Here is a 25,278-nt window from a genome sequence, read left to right as displayed (position 1 = left end):
ATGTATGTATTCATACTCTCTTGGTAAATATATATATGCTCATACTTATTTTGGTACAATATAAATTAAGGAGGGGAAGAAAGAGCCAAGGGTAAAAATGACTTTTCGTATTAGTTTTATGTTAATATAGAGCCTCAGATCAGCACAAGGACATGTTTGATAAAAACAAAAATAGAGGAAACTAAATTGGTCATTGAGGGACGAACGTGACCCTCGGTGTAAAGGTGATAGATCAAAATAGCTATTTTGCTATAGGAAAATCCACATGCATGGAACAGGGAGGGAGTTATTGCTCCCCATGATTCAAGAAGCTTTAGGGCCCGTTTGGCACGGCTTTGGCTCATGAAAAAACAACTTTGGCTCTAGCTCATCTGGAAAAGCAGCTTTTTCTGGCTCTGGCTTATTTTGAAGGAAAACGTTTGGCAAAACGGCTTCTCCTAGCTTTTTAGATTGGAAAGAAGGTGTCAAATGTCCAAAATACCCTTATATTTTTCTCTTCTCTTTTCTTTTTTTTCTCCTCATTTTCCTTTTCTTTTTCTTTCTTTCTCTTTCCTTCTCCCCTTCTTTTCTTTTCCCCTCCTCTCTCCTTATCCATCCGCTCCTCCCTCCCGACCTTATCCGCACCCGACCGCCTGGCCCTCCTCCGGCCCTCCAGCGCCACCCCACCGGCCCCGGCTCCGTCCGCCGCCAAGGCGCCGCCTCGGTCCTCCGCCGCCACAGCGCCGCCCCGGCACTCCTCCGCCCCTCCGCCGCCACAGCGCCACCCTGCCGGCCTCGGCTCCTTCCGCCGCCACGGCGCCACCCCGGTCCTCCTCCGCCCCTCCGCCGCCCTGCCGACCTCGGCTCCGTCCGCCGCCACGGCGCCGCCCCGATCCTCCTCCGCCCCTCCGCCGCCACGGCGCCGCCCCGGCACTCCTCCACCCCTCCGCCGCCCCGGGGATAAGGATGGAAAGTGACGAGGAGGAGCCGGAATAAGCCACTTTTTTTGGCTTCTGGTGGGTGGAGAAACGTAGAGACCGCATTTTGCGGGGCTTCTACTAGCTTTCGCGGGTGAGCCGTTTTGCCTTCTCCCGTTTGGCACGGCTTCATCAAAAGCCACCCTAGAAGCCGCTCGATGAGCCGTGCCAAAGGGACCCTTAGACAAGAAGTTGAAGCATTGGCTCTCGGCTCTCCTATCGGGTGCTGAGCAACCAGAGCAAACAATGTGCAATTTCAAGGAGCTCTCACGCAATTTGCTCGACGAAAGCAATGAAAAAACAGTGCTCATATTAGCATGTGATCGATGCATCTGCCTGTGGAAAACAGTGAGGATCCACCTGAAAACAAACTGCCCCCGCCATCGCCGGTGGCCACCGGTTTACATCTCCTCCCCCAGTTCTTTAATCCCTCCAAAAATTCCTATCATGTTTAGATACTAATTATGAGTAATAAATATAGACTAATTACAAAACCAATTGCATAGATGGAGGTTAATTTCGAGACGAATCTATTAAGCCTAATTAGTCCATGATTTAACAATGTGATGCTAATGATGAATTAATTAGGCTTAATAGATTCGTCTCGTGAATTTAGCCTCCATCTATACAATTGGTTTTGTAATTAGTCAATGTTTAATACTTCTGATTAGTAATTCGATATGACATGAATTTTAATCCGGACTTAAGAACCAAATACCTCCTAATTTGCATAGCACGAGATGCCACGGCAACTACCGATGGGCGCTGTCAGTCGCAGGTCCAGCTCAACATCAGCAATTTAACTCCTAATTTGCGTAGTACGGGATGCCACGGCAACTCCCGATGGGCGCTGTCAGTTGCAGGTCCAGCTCAACATCAGCAATTACCTCTTCCGGTCCATCAGGACAGCTGCAAGGCAACGTGCTTACGTGCAAGCAGCTTAGCCGCGCAACATTGGTCCGATCAGGCGGTGCCCACGTCTCACAAGAGCGTCAACGTCAAACGTGACGACACAGTAGCAAGGGACCGTCGTCTGCGTTACGTAATTTGATCCGGAAATTTCAGGCCTAGCTTGCTAAGGGAAAAAAACAAAAATATAATAGAAAAGAAAAGAACAGGAGAGCATAGAATGATCCGAGAAAACCAGTATAAGCAATCTATTGACCATTTTTGACTCGGGTAAATATAAACAAAATCCATGCCAGCCTTTAATTTGATGATACCAGCAAAAGCCATGCCAATCTTATCCGAGCGACTGAATTTTGGTAATCATTCCATCTTGGAGAGTATGCTCTGCAAAGTGACATTTTCCATTAGCTAACCATTCCATCTACATCCACCAAGACGCATCAAAAAGCAAGAACCATGGTCCAGGACAGCAAAGCATTCCAAGTCTTAGAGGAAAAGGTCAGTTCTTGTCGCGCGTCACCGTCCCGTACAAGCACGCATGCAGCTATACACGAAGACAATTGCACTGTCCGCGGCGATTGTTCACATTCTCTGCACTGCAGCCCAGAAAAACCGTGGGCCGAATCCAGACGGTTTCAGGCTTTCTGCATCCCACTTCACAAGATCAACTTCAATCTCACAGTTTTGTGGCTGGGTGATCACTATTTCTACACAGTTTCACCTGTACCGCACTGGATGGTGTAACACATCCTAATGGGGTCAAAGCCAAGCCCAAATCATCGATCACCAGTACCACACAGAGTCGCAGCTTACAGATTCATTATCTAGCACAAATTATTGTATGATCTGTCCAGCATGCACATAGTTTGAAGAACTTGAGTACAGACTACAGCTAGTCATCAGTTGTCAGACCCATAGTCACCAGGGAAAATGGAACCAATGAACCATGCCGCATCCCCTCGCCCCGCTGGCAATTTCATCCTTGCCTTGTCAGAACTTTCACGAGTAACATACTGCGTTCCTTGATTCTGTTCCTTGACCTCATCGGCTGAGAACTTGGTGGCCATTGTCAGACCCCACCATGAAATCTGTCATAGGTTGTCAGTATAACAGCTCCCCATCTTCTATCTTGCCTGAGCAACAGCCATGGGCAACGGGTTTGGGCCGACATAGGTGAGCTCAACTTTCTGGGGCAGAAGGTGGTACCGGATGGACATCTCCTCGAACATTTTCTTTAGCTCCATGACAAGCTCAGACCTCCTGATGTTCTTCTCCCTGATGTTTTGGAAGTTCATTGTGTGCTGTACAGATAGAGACATGTTGATCTTGTTCACATCCAGGATGTCCTTCAGGTTTACCGTGTGGACAGGGTGCCAATGTGTTGGTTTGCTTTCCAGATACCTGAAAGTAGAAGAAACCAGTCACATTTGATAGCATGGATACACAACCTGCTCACATGAGCATGCCACCACATTCAGATTCTTTGTACACATCATATGCAGATTTGAATATCTATTATGATGAACTACAACCTCTGAAGTTAAAATATGAACTGTGACAGTTCAGATTAAGTGACAGAATTTACCCTTTGATTTTGGACCTCAAAGCTCCAATGCTCTCAACTGAAGTTGAAACATGAATAGCAAAATCAATAGTGTCGTACATGTTAGGGCTTCGGTAAAAGTTGCTGATTGGCTTTGTGGACAGTACAGAGTTTGGATAATATACTTTCTCGTTGTCATTCTTCAAGAGAACAGTAGTCAATATATTCATTTCTTCAACAGTCATCTGTCATCAGATAGTAGATTCATGTCAGCAACATAACATAACATAACATGGGAAATCAATGGAACCAGAAAGGGTGGCATAGAACTTACCTGTGTTCCATCGATAACACAGCGGTCACCAACATCAAATGGATGCATGATGAATACAAATATAAGGGCCTCAAATACAGTTTTGCAGGCATTCCCAAATATGAATACCACAACCAGAAGCTGGGACGAGATGACAACAAGGATTTTGGTTGTTGCAATGCCCATCAACAGTAGTGTGATGATGATGATTATAATGACAACTATAACACTGATGAGGTTGTGAAGTTGCATAACCGCAGTCTTTGTGTCATTCAGAGAATGTGCTAGTGATTTGCGATCGAGGTATGCTTTGACCTGGTAATAAAACAGGATCAGGAACACAAACAGACATCCTTCCAGTATGAATCAACTCGATGTCTATATCTATGATGATATTTGCAGAAAAAAACATATTTTGCCATTTTTCATCAGCTGGTATTGTTTTCTGATTCAAGGAATCAAATAATTTGCAAGGACTAAATAATGGAATATGACTGGTAATATACAAAACTAAGGCAGATGATCAAAATGCAGAGATCATGATCCTCAAATTATGCAACTTAGGCTATGTTTGCATACTCAATTACAGGTTTCAGGTACCACACAGGACTCAAAACCCACAATGACTGCATCAGTGCGCAAAACTAAAATTCAAGACATGAGATATTCGAACCAACATATATATGTCCGTATAAATTCTGAAATAGAAGGGAAATGAAGATGGCAAGTGCATTAAAATTTTCCATTACCACCCAATTCTTCAGAGCAGACTTTTTGATCTTTCCCGTCTCTGATGCTCCCTCAAACAGTGGAATCACCAGGTCCACTTCCTCTTTGGTGAGAAATCTCAGCAGATCTACCTCCTCAATATGCCTATGCAAACAATTGAAAACAATTACACATGTTGAGGCACACACATATATAAGAAATGGATACTGAAAAAAATAATTGAAGTCGTCCTCACTTATAGCCGGGCCTTGCAACATTCTTGAATATGGCATATGCTGCCGCCTTCGCCTCCCACTCGCTATTTATCTCTCTATCCTTCTGTTCCATGCCATCAACATCATTGAAGCTCTCGATAGTATTAGATATGGTTGAGAGCCTAGAACTTCGGATTGCTGTGATGAGCCCTCTCATCGTCCATGCTGACACCTTCTCCTGGCTCATCCTCCTGAGCTTGACGACATCAATCACCTCCGGCACACCTTTCCCTTTCTCCTCCTTGGCCCTGCTGAAACTGACCCGGCCAAGCCCACTTCCCTCCCGGCCCACATTCTCCGCCAGCTCCATCAGTGGCGGGCCCGACAGCGTCTGCAGCACGTACTGGTGGAACACACTCTCCTGGATCCGATCGAAGAAGGTCTTCCGGTGGAACGTGGACGCCACCAACTTCATGAGGAAGGTCTTGACGAGCCAGATGACGGAGCCGATGAGCCCGGATGCGAGGAACCTGGAAACGTAGTTGAGGATCCTGGCGGTCTTCTGCGAGCGGCCGGCCCCTCCCTGGTCGAAGAGCTGCGACCACGCGATGAGCACGAGGGCCAGCCAGAGGCAGACCTGGAAGCTCTTCTTGAGCCCGAAGACGAAGTAGAGCACCTTGGTGCGCAGCAGGAAGTTGCGCTCGACGGCGAAGACGATGAGCGTGACGAGCCACCGGCTGAGGAGGTGGCCGGAGAAGACGGCGGTGACCATGACGCACCACTTCCAGATCTCCAGCCCCCAGAGGACGCGCCCCCGCAGGGGCCGCACGACGACGCTGACGACGAGCAGCGCGAGGACGAGGACGAGCACGGAGAGCTCGAGGCCGAGGCGCGCCCGGCGGCGGCACCGCGCCGCGGAGGCGGGGCTCCGGGAGCCGTCCCTGTTGCGGAAGAGGTCCTCCTCGTCGTCGGCTTCCGCGGGGGTGTGCGGCGTGGAGACGCCCGCGGCGCCGCGGTGGGTCGGGGTGGCGGCGGCGGGGTGGACGGGGGAGGGGTGGGCGGAGTCCGGGTGCGGCGGCGTGGGCGGCAGCGGCTCGACGAAGCGGGACTTGGGCTTGGAGATGGAGGAGCGGCGGCGGAGGAGCGCGGGCGGCAGCGGCGGGCGCGAGGGGCTCGAGACCACCGGCGGCTTCTCGGGGTTCTGCGAGGGTTTGGGGGCCTCCGAGGCCGCGGCGCTCGGCGGCTGCTGGTTGATGTTGCCCGCGTGCGGCGGCGCGGGCTGCGGGGGGTGGTCGGGCGGGATGAGGAGGACGTGGTCCGCCGCATTACCGGAGGGCGGCGCGGCCGGCGCCCTCTTGGCCGCGGACGGCTCCATGGGCGCGCGCCACGGACAACCGCGCGCGGCGGTGGGGTCGGGAAACTCGGGTTTGGGTGCGGCCGCGGCGGAGTGGGAACCACTGGAGGGTGAAGCGCGGCGGTGGCAGCGCGGCGGTGGCGGCGCGGAGCGGGCGGGAGTGAATGAATGGTATGGTATGATGGGGGCAGCGCAGGTGCACAGGTGCCGTGGTGGAAACGGCCGAAGCCGAACGGGGGAGATGGGCGGACGGGGTCACTGGGGGCGGCGAGCCGGTGACCCGTTTTTCGAAGTTTGGAGCGAGAGGCCCCACCGCCCCCGGAGGGCCCAGGCTGGTTATAAAACCGGAAAGGGCAGCGGCTCGGCTGGTGCGCACGCGTCCCATGACCGTCCGGCACGCTGCCGGGCCGTGCCGTTTGTCGGCCTGGGTTCGCTCGTCTCGTCGCCGTTCTCATCTCGGCTTCGCGCGGTCGCGCCGGGTTCCACGCTTCGCGGGCTCGTGTTCCTTTTTCTTCCCCGGGTGGGAAGCAAAAATCACCCCAGCATCTTTAGGGCACGTGCAAAGGCAATCAATGAACCGTCTGTATAATGCCAGCTAGGCTTGACAGAGAAAGAAGAGAGAGAGGGACCGAGCCTCGTCTCGCCGGCAGCACACCGCCGCACCCCTCCTTGACAGCCTCGTCGGGGCCGCGCCGGCATCCACATCACCGCACCCCGAGCGCCAAGCGCGGCCGAGAGAGCGGGAGAGTGAGCGAGGGGCCGCGCCTTGAGGTCCCTGGCCTCGACCCCTGCTTCGAGCGGGAGCCTGTGGCTCAACTGCATGAGGGGAAGCAGAGCAGAGCTTGCTCGCGAGCATGACGGGTGGCCTTGGGCTCATGTGAAAGGATTAGATAGAAAGGTAAAGGTAGAGTAAACAAACCTGCTTTGCTAGTGCTAGCTGAACGCCGTGACAAGTGAGAGTAAGCGTGCCCTTGAGGTCACAATTCTGAATGTCGGCCAGTCGAATGTCAGCCTTTGAATCCACAAACATACGTTTCATATTGTGTATTTTGTATTTTAGTAAATCATATTGCCATTCTATCTATTATTATATATTATATTATATTTATATCTCATAAAGAAATTTAAGATCAAAACAAGCAACAAAATAGCTACAAAGATGAAATGTGTACTTCATCACCATAGGTTATATGCCCTTGTATGAAATAAATAATCTACAGACAATCTAATACATAAATTATTGTATAAGATGTCTGCTATGCTATCTGTGTACGATTTTCAAAACGTTGATAGACACCTTTGAACTTGCCTTGTAAAAAAAATCACTGCATTGGCGCTTTGCTTCTGTTCTGATCCTCCCAATTAAAAGGGGAGTAAATATAAAATCCAAGGACCGTTGACATTGTGCAGCCTGTGGTTGGTGGAGTCAGTGACCCTAGTTATTGCAGGCGAAATCAAATGTCTCCTGACTCAGCCAGTGATACCGACCAAATCCTTTTCTTTTTCGCTTGCTTTAGTCAACAGTAAGCTCATCCCGTTATTGTAAGGGAAAAAAACGTAATTCTCATCCCAACGTTCTTTCCGGAGTAAAAATGCATAGGCAGCCTTTAATATTGCCACAGTCTCATATAGTACATGAATTTTTAATTTTTAGATTGAGATCTCCAGTATTGTAAATATGCCATGCATATAGGGTTAAGGCTTTCAAAATAATACCCCTACAATCACTGTTGTGACATGCCAATATTGTGAACCTTTACACATTTACACACTACGCTTTTGCTCGGCCATCAAGTCCCTGGCTCGATGCCTGATTGCCTGGAGCTACCGGAGATGAGAGGAAGGTGAGACAAAGGGCGCGCTTGGTTTTATTGCCGGCTTGCCTAGCCTCGCCTCGCCGAGCAAGGCAAGCTTCGCCAGCAGCGGAGAGCTGTTTCGGCTCGGCTGAGCAAGCAAGGGAAAAACTTGCTTTCGCGGACACCGAGGCAGGCAGCTACTCATCCAAACCAGCCAGCTAGGCAAGGCAAGCACGGTCAAGGGATCCAAACGTGCCAAAAAAAACATGAGTCGGTGATTAGTCCTGGTTTGAGCTTCTATAGGTGGAGCTTTTTCAAATGCAGGCCTTTGTCCTTATAAAAAAAGGTTTTTTAGAAAAAAAAAACCATCTAGACCGGCTTCTAATTAAGGGGGGTGTTGGATATCCCATGCTAAAGTTTAGCACGTGTCACATCGGATGTTTGGATGCTAATTAGGAGTATTAAACATAGACTAATTACAAAACTAATTGCACAGATGGAGTCTAATTCGCGAGACGAATCTATTAAGCCTAATTAGTCCATGATTTGATAATGTAGTGCTACGGTAACCATTTGCTAATGATGGATTAATTAGGCTTAATAGATTCGTCTCGCGAAATAGCATAGGGGTTCTGCAATTAGTTTTATAATTAGCTCATGTTTAGTCCTCCTAATTAACATACGAACATCCGACGAACCACTGCTAAAGTTTATCACCTAGTATCCAAACACCCCCCTAAACCTCAGCTTTCCTACAAAGTAACACCAGCTTCTGCAAGCACGTTGGCATTTTTAGAAGCTTCATAAAAACTGTTTGTTTGTTTCGACTTCTTCTGGCTTTAGAGCGGAAACTTTTTTTAAAAAAAAAGATTTAGAGCCGAAACTTACAAACATGTCTAAGCCAGAAACTTCTGGCTTTTTCAGAAGAAGATAAGAGAAAGAAACAGCTAGAGCTGTTATCACGTACCGGCGAAAAAGACGTAGTGTTTCGACTATCGAGCATCACTAGACACCCTTTGCCAGCATTTTGAGTGCTATTAGCCCGTAACTCTCAAGTAAAGAGACTTTTAACCCGTCAGCCATCATCTATAAGCGCATTTTCCACCTTGATGCTAATCTCATGGTTCAAAGTACCGGTGCTACTGTTTTTGCTAGCTGATCGAAGAAAAACTGCGCAAGTTCAGGGCCCTACTTGTTGGAATCGTAACTTTTAGTCACGCATCAGAACCATCCCCATCAAAACACCCATTTGGCCGTAGCACTAAGCGCAAACGGTTAGTCAGCTTTTGTTATAGGGTGCCCACCAGCCACCAAATGCTGGCCCTTTGAAGGGCACGATGGATGCAGGTTCAGCGACCAAAATATCTCCGTATCACAACAGCTCGGTTCGTCAGAGTTAAAAGCGGTGAAGCAAGCGCTGCAATTACAACTAATGATCGGTGATGCCGTGACGGAGTATATGGTGTGTGGACAATGTGGCTTGTGAAAAAGCAATGTCACATTCAGCAGCACTTGAAATGTGTAGGCAAACGGAATGCCACGGCCAATGCCAAGCACTGAGCGCTTGAAGGCAAGCTTGGCACCAAATGTTGTTACTAGTACAATGTCACATTCGTCGCTAGTCATGATGTGCGATCGCGAGTAATTGGAAACGGAGTGGCGTCTAAGGGTATTAAAATGGACTCCTTATTCCGATCAGGATCTGAATATTTGAACGGAATGGACTCACATTTTGCATGGCGCATTCAGGTACACGTGGCTGAAAAGGGCACCAGTCCAGCTTTCAAAGAAGTAATCGTAGATTGCAAAAGTGCTCTGAAGTCACTGATCACACTTTTGACCAAATCGACGCGCATCGATAGCAAGAGATTGTATACAGTAACGATTAGCTAATCCAAACCAGGTGGGAAGTGATTATGCCGCGCTATAATATATATAGATTTTTTGATAGGGCTTATCGAGCGGCTTCTTCACCAGCAGAAGCTGAAGCCCAGAGAAACGGGTGGCAACGAATGGCTCTCCACCCGAAGCCTCGTGTTTTGCGCTGAGAGGAGCCAATGGAAGGAGGGGAAGAAAAAACCGGCTCCCCGCAGCTTCATCTCCTCCGTGGGGCTAAGTCCTCAACTTGCCTCTGGGTGTAGGGCCGGAGGACCCCGGCGGGGTGCGGGCGCGGGGAGGCCGGAGAGACCCCAGCAGTGTGGGTGTAGGGAGGCGGAGGGCATGGGTGCGAGCGAGCGGAGGATGGTGGCGGGGTGGTCGCGCAGGGGCAGAGTACGCCACCGGAGGACATAGGGGAGGTCAGGCTCGGTGGTCGAAGGATGCAACCTGCGCGGCCAGGCGGCTGGAGGGTGCAAGGGAGGCCGAGCCTGGTGGCTGTAGTGAGGGAGGGCGGGGGACGACGGGGAAGAGGATGGGAAGAGCGGAGAGCCGGAGAGAATGGATAAGGCAGGGGCGTTTGTGTGAGTACGACGGGAAATAGAGAGAGAAAAAGAACGGGGAGGGGAAAAGGAAAAAAGAAAAGAAGAAAAAAGAAAAAAAATAAAGAAGGGTATTATGAACATTTCATATTTTACCCATTTTAAACGAGAGAGAAGCTATTTTACCAAACATTTTTCTAACAAAAAGCCGGAGTCAAAAAAAACTACTCCACCCACAGATGAAATCGTTTTAGCCACAACCACAGCCCTACCCATATAACTCCACAAGCTTAGGCTATCCGCACTCGTGGACCTCTATTCCTATTTGTTAAAAGAAATATTCTATCCTAGTCATCGAGATTCTCTACTCAATAACCATTTCTCCCGTACTTGTGTTATCTCTATCTCATACTCTATATCCACTATTCCATATTTTATTCTGCTTCCTCCCCTTTCTCTCTCCCCAACTCTCTCTCTTTCCACTACGGTCTTTACCGTTCGCTACAAGTAGCGTGTTTACAGGCCGGTTTCCAGGCGCGCGGTGCGGTTAGTCTTAAACCACGGCCCTCATGCTACCTGACTGAACGATGGATCCCGATCCCGTCGTCCTCCCAGCAGAAAAGCCCCCTGGGGCGCGTGGCCGCGTGGGTGGGACCGTGGGAGCCTGCGACCGCCTTCAGCGTACGGAGAAGCGCAAGATGACCGTCTTCGAGCAGAGCTAACGGACGTTCGGTCCAGGACGCCACGCCGTGTCCGCCACGTTCGGATACACAGCACTTGCACCTGCAACTGCACCGTGGCCATCTTTTGCGTCAGCAAAGTAGCGTAGCAAAACTGATTTATCGCACTTCGTACACATGCTTTTATATAAAAACGCAATATCCTTTCTCTCTAAAAACAAAAGGTATAACTTCATAATTTTTCATATAACACTTAACTAGCATTCCAAAAGCGTGTTATTTTGAAAGTAGCTACTCCCTCCATTTAAAATTATAGCACGTGTTTTGTATTATCAGGTTATATGCAAGATTACTTTCTTAATATTTTAGTTATGTGGTACAAAAGTATATGCTAAAAGAAAATGTTTTTTTGACGAATCTGAAGGCATCAACTTTATGTCACCAAAACTATGTATTAATAGAGTAATTGTAGGTCAAATGCTTGTCCTAGTGAAACGAAACAAGCCTTGTAATTTCAAAATAGATGGAATATGTATGTTATGAAAGTAATTTTTATAGTGAATGCACTTGCGTAGCCAATCTATATAAATTTCTGGATATCAACAGATTTATATAGACTTGTATTAAAAATAAGAGAAGAGATATGGCCCACATCCTTAGAATGATAATCATGTATTTAGAGTATCTCTGTATCAACTTCACTCAAATATCCAACGGCATCTCGTCCTTGTTTACTTCCCAAGTTGGGAGGTGCCAAATTGGCATTTTGCCATAAATGTGATACTGTAGCGTTTCGTTTGTATTTGTGAATTATTATCCAAATATTGACTAATTAGGCTCAAAAGATTCGTCTCGCAAAGTACAACAAAACTGTGCAATTAGTTTTTGATTTCGTCTACATTTAGTACTCCATGCATGTACCGCAAGTTTGATGTGATGGAGAATCTTCTTTTTGCATAGTGTCAAAGTTGGGAGTTTGGAGGCAAGTAAACAAAGGGTTAGTTATATTGCTTTGTAGTGGAACTTGCTCTCTCGGAAAGGAGTCTATGACTTGTGATTGTTCACATTTTTTTCTTGTCTAATTATTCTTCCGGTTGCAGGTGGTGCGTTTGTCAATAGCTAGGCACCTGTCACCTAATTATTCTTCCAGTTGCAGGTGGTGTGTGTTTGTCAATAGATAGGTACCTGTGGTGACATTGTCAATTTCAGGATATTTTGGGTTAATCTTTCAAGAGAGTTACTATCACATTTGTGTGCTTGAAAAGGTGATGTCCATGCCACGCTAATGTTGTGTATCGGAAAAACATTAGCCAAAAGTTACTATCACACATGGAATAAGTTTACATCATCAATGATAATTTTGATGTCATAAAGGTATATTTACAGACAAATCTAGTCTTGTGATGTTCTTACAGCAAATGTTGGTACTACCTTTAACACAATTTTTTTAGAAAAACCTTTGATGGAGAACTCCGAGACTTCCTAAAGAAATACACGAGTGCCAACTTGTTATGCTAACTATGAACACAGTGCATATTCAGAACAGGTGCTACCAGGTATAAACAAAAAAAAAATGTAGTGAAGAAGTGGCATGGAATCGCCTGACATATGCAGGTGTTGCACAACAGCAGAACAAGTCAACAGTCCCAGGCTCCCAGCCTTATCCCTCTTCAGATCCCCGATCGCCCTGCCTCCCAGCCGAGCATCGAACTCACCATGGCTCCCACCTCGGTCTCGCCGCCGCCGCTCCGTCCTCCCAAAGCCAACACGCAGAAGGTATAGAGCACACCGATCTCGGTTCTCAAACCCCAATTCGCGCAGAACATGTTCATGGAATCATGGTAGCTGCAAATTCAGGCTCACTCTTTTTAGTTGCTCACCTTCCTTTTTTGTTCGACTTTCTTCATGGTCTGTTGGCACGCATCTCTAGTACAATATCGCGTTGTGCCAGCTCTTGGTCTCACCGGATAAGGAAGAGAACATCGCCCGTGCGCGCGCCCGCGTCGAGGCCGCCGCGGACGCCGGCGCCATGCTCATCGTCATGCCGGCAAGTCCTCCCCTCACTCTTTCTTTCTTTTCTTTTCTTTTTCAGAACGAACAGGTCGTCCCTCACTCTGTTACTGACAGTTTTTACCGTGCCTCTAAAATAGGCAAACTGTTAACTACTGAACTGACTGAAAATCTTAGTACTGAACAGAAGTTATAATCATTTGCTCTGCTTTGTGCCTTTGTTACAGGAAATATGGAGCTGTCCCTACTCAATGGAGACCCTGCCAAGCTACGCCGAAGACATAGACGGCGGAGGATCACCGTCGATCTCGATGCTGTCCGAGGTCGCTGCTGCCAGAAAGATCACCATTGTAGGCGGATCGATACCAGAGAAGGCGTCTGGGAAGGTGTTCAACACCTGCTGTGTCGTCGGACCAGATGGACAGATATTGGCCAAACATCGAAAAGTGAGTAATCGGACAGTCTGTTCTTTGCGTCCAAAAATTTAATGTGGAATTTGCATCTAGTAATTTGGATTGATCCGTGTGGAAAATGCTGAGAAATTTGGACGGTTTCAGCTGCATTTGTTTGAGATTAACATCCCAGGAGACATCAGGCTCAAGGAGTCTGATACATTCACAGGTGGACAGGAACCTACAGTAGTTGACACAGGTGTGTCTTAACTGCTAAATGCTAATTGCTTATAAGTATGTTATCATAAAGTATCATCTGTCACAACATCATGTCTGAAAATAGCCTCTTACATGCTAAGCTCCTGCAATATTCTTTTAAGATTTCTGTACAGGTGGAAGTACATGTGCTGTGCACTGTGCTCACACTTTTTCCTTCTACTTCTATTTTTGTGAAAACTCTTGACAATGTGTTACAGATGTCGGACGGATTGGCATAGGGATATGTCATGACATTCGGTTCCCAGAACTAGCGATGCTGTACAGATCAAGAGGTACGCCTCTCCATTTCAGTAGGATCTTGCTACATTGGTTTCAAGCAGTGCTAGATCCTCTCCAATTTCCATGAACGGCTCAACATGCGTCAGCCTTTCTTCCTGTGACTTGCCAAACCAGGCGCGCATCTGATATGTTATCCTTCTGCATTCAACATGAGCACTGGGGAGCTCCTGTGGGACCTCATGCAAAAATCCAGGTTCCACTACCTCTTTTCCTTTTTCCAGCCACTGCTCTTCAGTTCTGCTCTCTGTGCGACGATGCCATCAGAAATAGTAAATTGCCACTGTTAGTTTCACCTGTACTTTTGTTCAAGTCAGGATTAGAACATCCATCTCTCCATGTACTTTCTGACTGACCTTGTTTTCTCTTCTACCCTTTCACTCCATCAGGGCTGTTGACAATCAGGTAGGAGTACTAATTAAATAATCTCCCTTCTGACATTGTACTGAAACTGTATGCAAAACCAAGATAATCCTGAATTTTCTTGTGTTTTCAGCTGTTTGTAGCAACCTGCTCGCCGGCGCGAGACCCTAACTCGAAGTCGGATTTCATGATCTGGGGCCATTCGAGCCTCATTGGACCGGTACAAACACCGCAAAAGCTAAGCAGTTGCATACTTGTCCCCCTTGACAGTTTGGATTCAACCGGGTGAGGCTGATTTGTTTTGCAAATTTTGCAGTTTGGGGAAGTGCTCGCAGCAGCTGGGCACGAGGAAGCGACCGCCATCGGCGAGATCGACCTCTCCATGATACAATCTACAAGGCACGATAAGATATTATACATTTAAGATTCACACTTCAATTTTGGTTGATCTGTGACCATGTGTTTGTGGTCTGAATCTGATCAAGGAAGAACATGTGCAGGGAGAACCTCCCGTTGGAGATGCAGAGCAGAGGAGACCTGTACCGATTGGTGGATGTGCAGAGGCAGAGAGAGCCTGCAACTGCAAGCAACGGCGCTGGGCGATTGGAGGGCGAAGACGCTCTGGTCAATGACACCGTGCTCTGAGCTGTGCTGCAAGCAAGATGCCTTCCTAGTCCCTGGTGTAACACGGACGTACGACCGTCACAACCAAACATGTCGGTGTCTATAGAATCTGATCTCCGATGCCAAAAACATGTTTTTGAGGCTGCGCTGTATCAAAATCTCTAAACTGAACTCTGTTGCATACTTGACAGATGTGCCAAGTGCCATGTCCCAGCAGACCTCACCTGCGCTTGTCAATGCATAGCCACTGGGCCCAACGATAGATCGCATGATAATTTGTTGGTCCAGCATAAAGACAAGAACAATGATATTGAAGCCAATGCATAATCTGCTATTCTGCTGCTGCATCCGAAATGTTCCGTACCTTTGCATGTTTGACTGCAACAAAAGGGCCGTTCAAACTCTTCAGGTTTAAACGGATAGAATATTTCTAGAAACAAAAGGAACAAGCAAAGCCAAAAAGATAAAGAAAAACCTTTTATACCTTTCGGTCCAGCTCAGCCAGCAGCAAGGCGATGCCAGCCGGAAAGCCCAAATCACAATTACCCCGAACGCAGGCCCGGCCCACGGAATCAACCCGGATGAAATACGAGTACAAACAAGACCCTCCAAAACAAATCGAATTTAACCCTACCTCCATTCAAAACGACGCTTCCACCCCTCTACCCCCTACCAAACGCGGAAACCCCACGCTTGCTGCTCTCCTATGTAGGGGCCTATCCGTAATTTAACTACCTATACCGCCTCCCCGCATTCACGCACACTCGCCACCCCAGCCGTAAAACTCGTGCACAGCGCCCACCACCCTCGCAAGTCGCGCAACCTTTTCAATTCCCATCTATTTTTTTCCTCCTTCCCTTCTTCCCTTGGAAAACCACGCACCCACCGAGCCCAGCCGGCCCCAACCACTCCAACCAAAACCCAGACCCACCCCCGAAACCCAGGGCCTCGCGTCGTTTGATGCGATTCCGGCGGCGATCGCGAGCGCCTCCACCACCACCCGCTCCCCCGTCCTAGCGTGCGTGCGTTCGGGCGATCTCCCCTCTCGCGGCGGGCATGGCTGGCGGCGGGGCGCGCGGGGGCTCGGACAGGGCGGCGGGGGCGGCGCGCTCGCCCACCACCACCACGGCGATCCAGTCCACCATCCAGTCGATCAAGGAGGTCGTCGGCGGCCACTCGGACGCCGACATCCTGGACACCCTCCGCGAGTCCAACATGGACCCCAACGAGACGGCGCAGAAGCTGCTCAACCAAGGTCTCCCCTCTCTCTGCCCTGTTACCCCCGATCTGGGTCGCCTCGATCGATCTCGTGCCGCACCGGGACCTAGGGTTTTGGAGGCGCGCGCCGAGCCGCATTGGGTCGGCTCTGCCGCTGCACGCGTGGTATTGGGGGTTGCGTGGGATTGCGATGTACGGTCTAGGGTTTTCGAGCTGTAGCAATTTGGGGAGGCTCTGCAGGTGATTTGCTCTCGATTTGAGGTGATTAGTGTGGTATTCGCAGGGTTGGTCAGCGTTTTATAGAATAATAATACTATTAGTCATGAGGGTATTGTTGTAGCCTGTGATCTTGATTATTTAAGGATGTAGATATGCCAATGGCCTTTACACAGGGTCAGATTGTTAGTTTTAGTTGTTGACTACTCGTATTTTTGGCTTTTATGCTGGTTATTAAGGTAAAATTTTCAGGTAGCCCATACTTGCATCCACTTAAGTATTAGATATTGATTGATTATCTCCGTGAATTGTTTTGGAGAAGTAGCTTTGAAATTTTTATATGGTGCTGGTATGTGGAGTGTCTGTTGTTGGCAAACATGTGGCATCCAACTTATTTATGAACTTAGTTGATGGGTGAGAGTCTGAGAGATACCATTATTTGTAATCCATTGCCACTGGTAGTAATTCTTCTCATGCTCTCTTTGTGGTAGTAATTCTTCTTGTGTTTGCACTTGCAGATCCATTTCACGAAGTTAAAAGAAAAAGGGACAAGAAGAAAGAGGTATACATTAGCAGTTTAGATTTTTTTAATGCAATGGCAAAGTGTAAGATTATAAGATATAAAGTTGTTTACCTTTTGGATTACTCTTTTTTTGTTTTTAGCGTACTAGATACGTGTTTTTGTCATAATGTTAGGCTTGGTAACCAAATTTTCAGACAGTCTAAAGCAGAAAGGCACAGCTGGGGTTCTATGCCCTTAAATAGTGAGGTGCAGGCATGCATAGTGCCCACAGAAGAAAACCTGTCCTAGGAAACACTAGACGCCACACACACACACGCACGCACGCACGATATGCATACCTCAGCAGCCTATTTGCTCTTATGTCTCTCTCTTTTTTTGTTAACTAATTTTTAGCTTACATATGAATGAACACTAGTCCTGGAGAGTTATAGTACTCTTGATAATAGTGGAACTGACCTGCAACAGCTTAGGTATAAAGCTAGCTTCACAGGTTGGATTTTGTGGTAACGAAAGTTAGGCACACCAAAATTATGGTAATAATCACTAGGGAAGTTAGCCTGAGACACACCTAACATATGTGTAGTTGTGTGGCCAAGTTAGTTATTTGACAAACAGGTGCTAACGCTTATTAATCCTGTACATTGTGCAATATTTCATATGGCAATCTAAGTTTTCACTATTTGTTACGAGTACTGCATTTGAACTTCGAAGGTGGGTCTGGTGCAGCATCCAGGTCCTGAGTGGCCTAGAAATTCACTTCTCTAGGCCCACCTTATGTGCAAGCTTTCAGCATTGGCTATGAATGATTTGCACAGATATGCAATTATTAATGAGTTTTCTATGAATTGAATAGACATGTCAGGTTTGTTGCTTCTGTATATTGTTGTCCAAGTGTGTTATATGAGGCTTTACTAGTGCTCTCGCCTGGTTGATCTGTAATAAAAAGCATCTTATTAAATTCACTGCTTATACATTCTCTTATGCTGAAAATGAATTATTGCTTTGTTAGAGTTCTGGTCAGAAGAGCTTTGCTGATAGTACTGCACCAGTTGAGCAGAACCCACAATGGATGAAGCCGCACACACAAAGGATTGAGAATAATGATCAAAGAAGAATTCCTAATCAGGGTCAGATGTCAGGTAGCATAATTGAACTCCTACACAAGTTAAGCCTTCTGTAGTTTGTCGTTTGGTTTGAAAATGCGTAAGGTTGTTTTCCTTTTATCAAAGCTTGTTGCAACACCTCTTTGTAGGATCCTGTAAAACCATTTGATTAATATCATTATGCCTCATATGATGTGTGCTTTTCTGAGTCCCTCTCCATAGAGTTGTATTTTGTAATCTCTCTCTCAAATAACACTTTAGATAAGGTTTTGCATTTCAGCCTTTTAAGCAGACAACTAACAAATTTGGTTGACTGTTCTCAGTTAGAATTAGCAAAATGACCCTTTTTTTTTAAAAAAAAAACTGATCTGTTGAGCCATCTCTTTCTGAGTGGTGTTTATCTTAGATGAAATAGACTTGTAGAATAGTTTAATTAGGACAAGTTATATATTATTCAGTTCTTGAAATGACATAATTTGCTTTTAACTTTTTTGACACATTCTTGTACTCACGAAATTTGGTTTATGTATAATATTTTTGTTTCCTCAAATTGGATTTGTGGTTTCCATACTGAATATCTTTTAACATCTGAAAATTTTAGATATTGAACGTTTTCTTATTATAAACCCCTTGGGTTCTGCAGGTTATATGTGCTGGCTTATTATGAAGTATATAATTTTCCTTTTTCCAGATTGTGATATGCTTTGTAGTCTGTTGTTCTCATATCAGAAGTTTTTTTTCCAATTTAACCTAGCATGTTTGCGAGCTCGCACCTGATTTGTAACTCATTGCTTGATGCAGGCCCTAGTAGGGAATTTCGGGTTGTGAGGGATAATAGATTTCAACATGGTGCGGTGGAGAACAGACCAGAACTAGGACACAAAGGTCCACCAAATGTACAAATGTCTGATAGGAGGTATTATTTGTTTGACAATATCTGCTGCTGTGTACTCTTTTGTGTGCTCGTCTGTTTGTCAAACAATCTTGTCATCATTTTGTGTAGTTCAGGCTAAGTTGTATAATGATTGTAGTCCAACAAGTACTCTCACCATTTCATGATGTTTTCCTCTATAGCTAAAGGTTTTTTCTCGTCCATTGTTAGCTGTTAAAGAAAATCAAGTGTAGATATTGCATCACCTCCACTATCAACCGTAACTTAATACTGTGAAATGAAAAAGTGAGGTTTGATGTTTCTTTGTTCTGTGCCCTACTGTACTTGAACAAATCTTGTGAAAAGGAGGTGTTACATATCTTGAGGTAAATAGAACACGTTGACAAGTAGCTGCCTTGACTGAATGCGTATAACTAGTTTTACATTTTAGCTACGGTCATTTTTCGGTTTATTTTACAACTAGATTGTTGAGCCATACTACATGACCACATAGACCAAAATATAAATTTGGAGAGTGCTCTCTTCCTTTAAATTTTTATGGCAGTTGTTTTGCATATGCACATTTTGTAATCAGACTAAAACTTTCTTGTTGGACGTCTTTGTTCAGTGTGGTTCAGTCTGGTCGAAACCGTTCACCTGCTACGACCTCAGATGTCCAGATCACACATCAAAATTTTAAGCACAACCCCCACTCTGAGACACTTCAAGGGAAGAGGGATGCTCAGGGTGCTACGCAGAAGCATGTAAAGCCATATTTGAAGAACTCTCAGAATGAGCAGCACTTTCCAGGTTCTGACCCAACCCATGTGCCATCCAATGCCAGAAATGCTGGTGGAACTGTTGGACCTGCTAGACGTCAAGTTGGAGTTATTAATTCCACTAGGCAACCTGCTGGCCGTTTGGGTTCTCAGATGCATGCACCAGGTGGTTCTTATGCTAATACTCAGAGGGGGAGTTTTTCCTCTGTTGGGACATCTGGGCGTCACTCCGCTTTTATGTCTAGAAACATTCAACAAAACCAGAGACCTGACGCAATATTTCGTGGAAGGCCTACTGGTAGATCTTTTGTTGCCCAAAATGTCAACAGGTATCACCAGGGTCCTACTAGTAACCAAAAAGGTAACATTCTCCAGTGATGGTTATGCTGTAATTTAGTTCAGCAGAAGGGTTGATATCGAAATGTTAGTTCTTTCACCAGCAACTGTAAGGATTTTGTGAAAAAAACTTAGATTAGTGGTGCACTCTTTGAAGTTTGAAAGCAAACGTATTACAAGTTATTTTACAGACAATAATTTGTTTAACAGGTATTAATCAGTTTCATTACTGAGTACTGTTTGTAGTGTTTTTATTTTTTTATTTTTTCTTTCGCTTCCGTGTGGAGATCTACTCGAGTGAGTTCTTATTTAAGATGCTCTTTCTGGATATGTTCCATGTTGCCAGAAAATTGCTAAATTGAACACAAATTGACTTTGTCCCTCAATGTTTAGCTTCTCAAGTTTTCTCTGGCCATCTTGTATGGGAAATAATCTGATTAAATGATAACTGCAGCTTTTCAGCCTATTAAGGAGTGGAAGCCAAAATCAACAAAGAAGTCAGCCACCACTGATGCAGATAACAGTGTAGCTGATGCTGTTTCTCCTTCAGCTAGCAACACTGAAAATGCTAATGCACCAGATGTGAACGGCTTGTCTGATAAACTTTCACAAGCTAACTTGCACGAGGTAGAGCATGTTATCATCCCGGAACACCTTCGTGTGCCTGAATATGAGCAGACAAAGTTAAGGTTTGGCAGTTTTACATCTGGTTTCGATTCGGAACAAGTACTGGCCTCAACCTCTCCGGACTCTGAAGTACCAGAACAGTTAGGTGAACCTTTTCCAATTCTTTTTATCAGTTATTATGCCAGAACTCAACAATATTGTTGCATGAAGCTGATCACTTGGAAGTTGTTTATATTATCAAATAATACTAAATTAGATCTTGCAGTTTAGATATTTTTCTATATTTAAAAGTACTTTATTATTCAATAAAACTGGATTCCGTAGTTTACATCATGTTTATATTTTATGTACAATTTGCTAACATCTGTTCTTTTACATGGTGAATGGTTTGGACCTGCCGTTTCATTGGCATAGTCATTTGGGTGTTTAGATATTTATAACTTATTAAATGATATTTGACAAATCCTAATGATATTTTCATTTGTTTTTCCTTTAAATATTCTAGCATATCATTTCTGAATGCTATGCACTCCAAGTTGTGTGGGTGTGGGTAATTTAGAGAATATAATATGGCATTCTGTGATAATCCTTTTGTTATATGTAGTGTACAAGATCCGGTTCAACAAGTTAGCGAAGACGATAGTATGGGTGCTGGACATGATGACGTGGATGAGCAAACTAGATCTTCACAGCACCTCTCCACATCAACGGCTGAGATTTCCTTACCACCATCCGAGGATAGTGACAGAATGAGTGGACAAGTAGAGAATGATGATGGTCTGGGCTTAGTTCAGAGCGACACTCCAATTGGTGCAGCAGATGGAGAAAGCACCCAAATCACCACAACTTTGACTGCCTTTTCTGTAAGTTAACAGGGAATTTGTATAATACGCTTGTCAGTGCATATTTTTCGATGCTTGGCATGGTTGTTTTTTTGTTTGGCCTTCTATTTGTTATTAGATTATTTATTAGATAGAAAGCCAATTTGTTTTTCAGAGAGTTTTTTCTTCTTCTTATCTTCAATGACATGTAGAACTTAAATTTTACAGACATACGGTCATGAAGATCCTAATATGCATTCAAATAATGAGGCACAGTTATATGGACTGGTGGAACCTAATGTACATCAGCAAGTACTGACTTCCACTTCTCAGGTATATTTACTGCTGTAATTTTTCTGGAATTAGTTTGCAATTTCGAAATGCAACTTAAAATACTAATTCCTATTATACTGTGTACTATTAATGTTTTAATATATTGAAACCAACATTATCTCCATACATTCAATTTAAAATTATTCGAAATATACATTGGTGGAGAATATTACAGAGGTTGACTGCTTATTCCAAATCAACAATTGTTTTTACTATAGTAATTTGGATGAAATGTGTGATTTCTCTGCTTACTATCTTACTCTCATCAGGGGTACACTTCAGAAAATCCGGAACCAGATAATGCTGTGCAGGTGTTCAGGATGCCAGAATCTAATGTTCACTCACAAGTACTTCCTTCCACGTCTGAGGTAGTTACTGTTTTTCACCTTGTCTCTCCTATAGTTCCTTTTGTGTTACTCGTAATCTTTTTGTCATATTCTGTAGGCGAATTATTTTATAGCACTTTCACCTCATAGTCTTGGCCCATAATCACCTCATAGACCAGGGGTGCAAATGAGTCCAGTTTTGTGACCCTTCACCTGGTTTCCATGTTTAATGTACCTAGTTCTCATTTATTACTCATTTTTCTGTGGAAAACATTCTAGGGTCTGGGCTGACAGCTTAAGCACAATGGGGAGCTCAGCTATGTTAAACACTGATGCTCAGCTGGTTTATAATTGAGCAAACTAGTCTGTGCGTACTGTACCATAAAATTCGAGAAGCCAGTCTTAGTTTTAGTGTTCTGTCTCAGGCTGAACAATGATAATAACATTTGGACTGTTGCCACATTTCGTCTTTTTTGTTTTCCTTAAATGGTCTTCCGTTAATTGTTGATCTTAATAAAAACATAATATTGCTGTTCAAGGAAAAAGATAATTTTACAACATCTTTTGCGTCTTTGTAGATTTCATGATTATGTAGTGACATGTGCTGACCTTTGTAGGCCCTAAATCCTCAGATTGTGAACAACAGCCCTGTTGCTATCTCTTCACAGCAGCAACATATGTCTCAGCAACAAGCCGCAGCACAGATGTACCCTCAAATGCATGTGCAACATTTTCCAAATTTCATGCCATACCGACAAGTCTATTCTCCAGTTTATCCGATGCCTTTGCCAAACTATTCGCCAAATGTTCCGTATCCATCAAATGGAAATAATTATCTTCAGATGCCTGGTGGAGGTTCACATTTAGCTGCAGGAGGCATGAAGTATGGAGTTTCACAGTATAAACCAGTCCCAGCTGGTAACCCTTCTGCTTATGGAAACTACACTCCAGCTGGTTTTACAATGGGTTCTCCTGGTGTTATTGGAGCTGCAGTTGGTGTTGATGATGTCAATAGGATGAAGTACAAGGACAACAACATTTATGCCTCAACTCAACAGGTACAGTTTACAATTTTGTGGATATTTTGGATATTGGGGCTATGGTTTTGTAACGCATTAATAGGACAGTTGCCTTACTTTGTTATTTGATCATGTACTTTAGGTAGTGCCCCATATTTTGCCTTAGAAATGTAAATGATGGAGAGGTGGCATTCTATCCCAACAAGAAACTATGATAATGATAATAGCTTTAGGCTCATAGTTTTCATTTTGGTGTATTTGAGGTACGCATTCTTGTTTTTTGAGCTCGTTGGCAACTTTACTAATATGAGTATCTTCCACAGGTTGAGACATCTGACATATGGATCCAGGCAGGTAGAGAGATTCCAACTATGCAGGTTCCTCCATACTACAACATATCAGGTCAAGCAACACCTGGTGCTTTTGTGCCAAATCCAGCGAATGCATCTTTCAATGCTACGGCCCAATCCTCTCATGCTCAGTTCCCAGGCTTGTACCATCCCCAGCAGCCTCCCTCTATTGTAAGTCCACACCCCATGGTGCATCAACAGGTGCCATCAGCGATTGGTCCCAATGTTGGGGTCGGGGTGGCGGCTCCTGGTCCCCAAGTTGGGACTTATCAGCAGCCACAGCTCGGTCATATGAATTGGAGACCCAGCTTTTGAAGGTTTCTTAATTATCTGTAATTAGGGGGGTCACAAGAGCCTTTATGTAACAACAGTAGGCTCCTTTTAACAGGAAGCACCTTTGTTTTTAGTGCAGCTCTTTCTGATCTATTTAAGCTATAACAAGGTTTTTGTTAGCTTTTCCTTCCCCCAGGTGAATTCAGTATCCCATCTGAACTGGTATGATGTAGATTGTGAGTTAAACATTGGGCAAGTTCTCGCACGAGCACCAAGGTTGAGTGCTTTCCATCTTGTTATGTCGTGTCCTATTCTAATTTATTCATACATTGGGTGGGGCAGTGGCAAGCGGGCATTGTAGTGTGTTGTTCTGCTATGGAATGCAATGTGATAACTTGGTTGGAGTTCTTTGTACTGTAGTTGAGGGCTTCCACGTCATGAATCATCGGGCGATTTGGTAACTTGGTTGGCTCCTTTTGAAAACTACGATTTACCATTTAAATGATCGTGGTGATATATTTATGTATTGCTGATGTAGTCTGCCTTCCTAGAGGAGCATTGAAATGTTTTTTTGCTGTGGTACCTGAAGTTCTGTTAATCGTCCTTTTAATCTGTATAGTTGACTATTGTCTAACTACACTGATTCTGTGCCTCTAGGGGTTAGATGTTTGATGTACAAACGGGCATTATGCATTTATGCACCTTTTTTGGGGTACAAACGGGCTGCTGAGCAGTTGGTCAGCAGGTTTCAGTAGCACCGGGCCCTTCAATGGGAGGTCATGGGATCGATCCCTAGTGGGGATGAATTCCAGTGGATGTCAGTGGTACTGTGCGTTTTCCGCGCAACGAGGGTCTATGTATGTACCCTCTCTCTAAAAAAACATTGTATGAGTTGCTGTTCTGCTTGAGGTTTCCGTTTGCCCTTCAACGTTTCCCTAAATGCATGAGTTGCTTCTTGCATGGTGGATAAGCGAGGATGTGCTAAGAAATGGCATATAATGGGTGATGTTTTTTAGGGATATAATGGATGATGTTTATGCCTTTGGTTGGACACAATTCTTCGCATTTTGGAAAAGCATTGTCCATTTACACGATGCTTACTTTTTTGCTGCGCTGGTGGTAACTCGTTGGAATGACTTGCACATGTATTGAATATTGTTTTGACAAACTAATGATACGAAACTGTTGTCGAATCGAACAATATTGAGCTACTTTCTGTTTTTCCTGTATCAGCGTCCACTGTTAGTGGAAAAACAAGAGTTGGAAGGCAATTGATATCTGACTAAACAAGGTTGCGCAATACGGGCATGGTAGTTTCTACATCGAGTTTGGTTCGGCATTTCCAGTATATGTTCCAGCTTTAATTGTCTTAAACAAGTTAAGGTAGTTTGTTTTCTTTGAATCACACACTACGCTAACGCTCACATACACGCACGCACATTCGCCCTTATGAACACACGCACGTACATTCGTCCTTACGAACACACGCACGCTACCTCAAAAGATTGAGCCGGCAAATTCTCGTAATTGACGAAGTTGCCTATCACTAAAAGAAATAGCATGGTTAATCCTAAAATAAATCTAGTAAAATACCCGCACAGTTCCAAGTCGAGGATTCCAACATGGTACGTTTCTTCCTAAGGAACTT

General features: G+C 45.1%; 3 protein-coding genes across 4 annotated transcripts; 2 read left to right on the top strand and 1 right to left on the bottom strand.

The window, feature by feature from the left end:
• Positions 1–2,063: 2,063 nt before the first annotated feature.
• On the bottom strand, positions 2,064–6,272 carry LOC101756213 (mechanosensitive ion channel protein 10). The gene is made up of 5 exons (XM_004964879.3): positions 4,686–6,272; positions 4,471–4,594; positions 3,743–4,036; positions 3,451–3,653; positions 2,064–3,266 (listed from the first exon to the last, which is right to left on the bottom strand). Exons 1-5 carry the CDS (start codon positions 6,017–6,019, stop codon positions 2,990–2,992), a joined length of 2,232 nt encoding a protein of 743 aa, XP_004964936.1. The 5' UTR covers positions 6,020–6,272; the 3' UTR covers positions 2,064–2,989.
• Positions 6,273–12,454: 6,182 nt separating this feature from the next.
• LOC101755813 (omega-amidase, chloroplastic) lies at positions 12,455–15,053 on the top strand. Its single transcript, XM_004964878.2, has 10 exons — positions 12,455–12,667; positions 12,822–12,938; positions 13,129–13,347; positions 13,459–13,552; positions 13,770–13,844; positions 13,966–14,044; positions 14,238–14,253; positions 14,345–14,431; positions 14,528–14,610; positions 14,712–15,053. Exons 1-10 carry the CDS (start codon positions 12,500–12,502, stop codon positions 14,854–14,856), a joined length of 1,083 nt encoding a protein of 360 aa, XP_004964935.1. The 5' UTR covers positions 12,455–12,499; the 3' UTR covers positions 14,857–15,053.
• A 622-nt stretch (positions 15,054–15,675) lies between these two features.
• LOC101755132 lies at positions 15,676–23,929 on the top strand. 2 transcript variants are annotated; one of them, XM_004964877.4, is made up of 11 exons: positions 15,676–16,090; positions 16,788–16,831; positions 17,802–17,931; positions 18,697–18,811; positions 19,395–19,906; positions 20,336–20,648; positions 21,113–21,371; positions 21,558–21,662; positions 21,932–22,030; positions 22,621–23,046; positions 23,331–23,768. In XM_004964877.4, exons 1-11 carry the CDS (start codon positions 15,892–15,894, stop codon positions 23,670–23,672), a joined length of 2,544 nt encoding a protein of 847 aa, XP_004964934.1. In that variant the 5' UTR covers positions 15,676–15,891; the 3' UTR covers positions 23,673–23,768. The 2 variants fall into 2 exon arrangements, with proteins under 2 accessions (XP_004964934.1, XP_004964933.1); XM_004964876.4 differs by having other exon boundaries at positions 15,680–16,090; positions 22,606–23,046; positions 23,331–23,929.
• The last annotated feature ends 1,349 nt before the right edge of the window (positions 23,930–25,278 follow it).

Source organism: Setaria italica, chromosome IV (assembly GCF_000263155.2).
Source record: "Setaria italica strain Yugu1 chromosome IV, Setaria_italica_v2.0, whole genome shotgun sequence".
Classification (NCBI taxonomy): Eukaryota; Viridiplantae; Streptophyta; class Magnoliopsida; order Poales; family Poaceae; genus Setaria; species Setaria italica.
The sequence above is the reverse complement of the archived record's forward strand: the minus strand, read 5'-3'. Positions and strand labels throughout refer to the sequence as shown.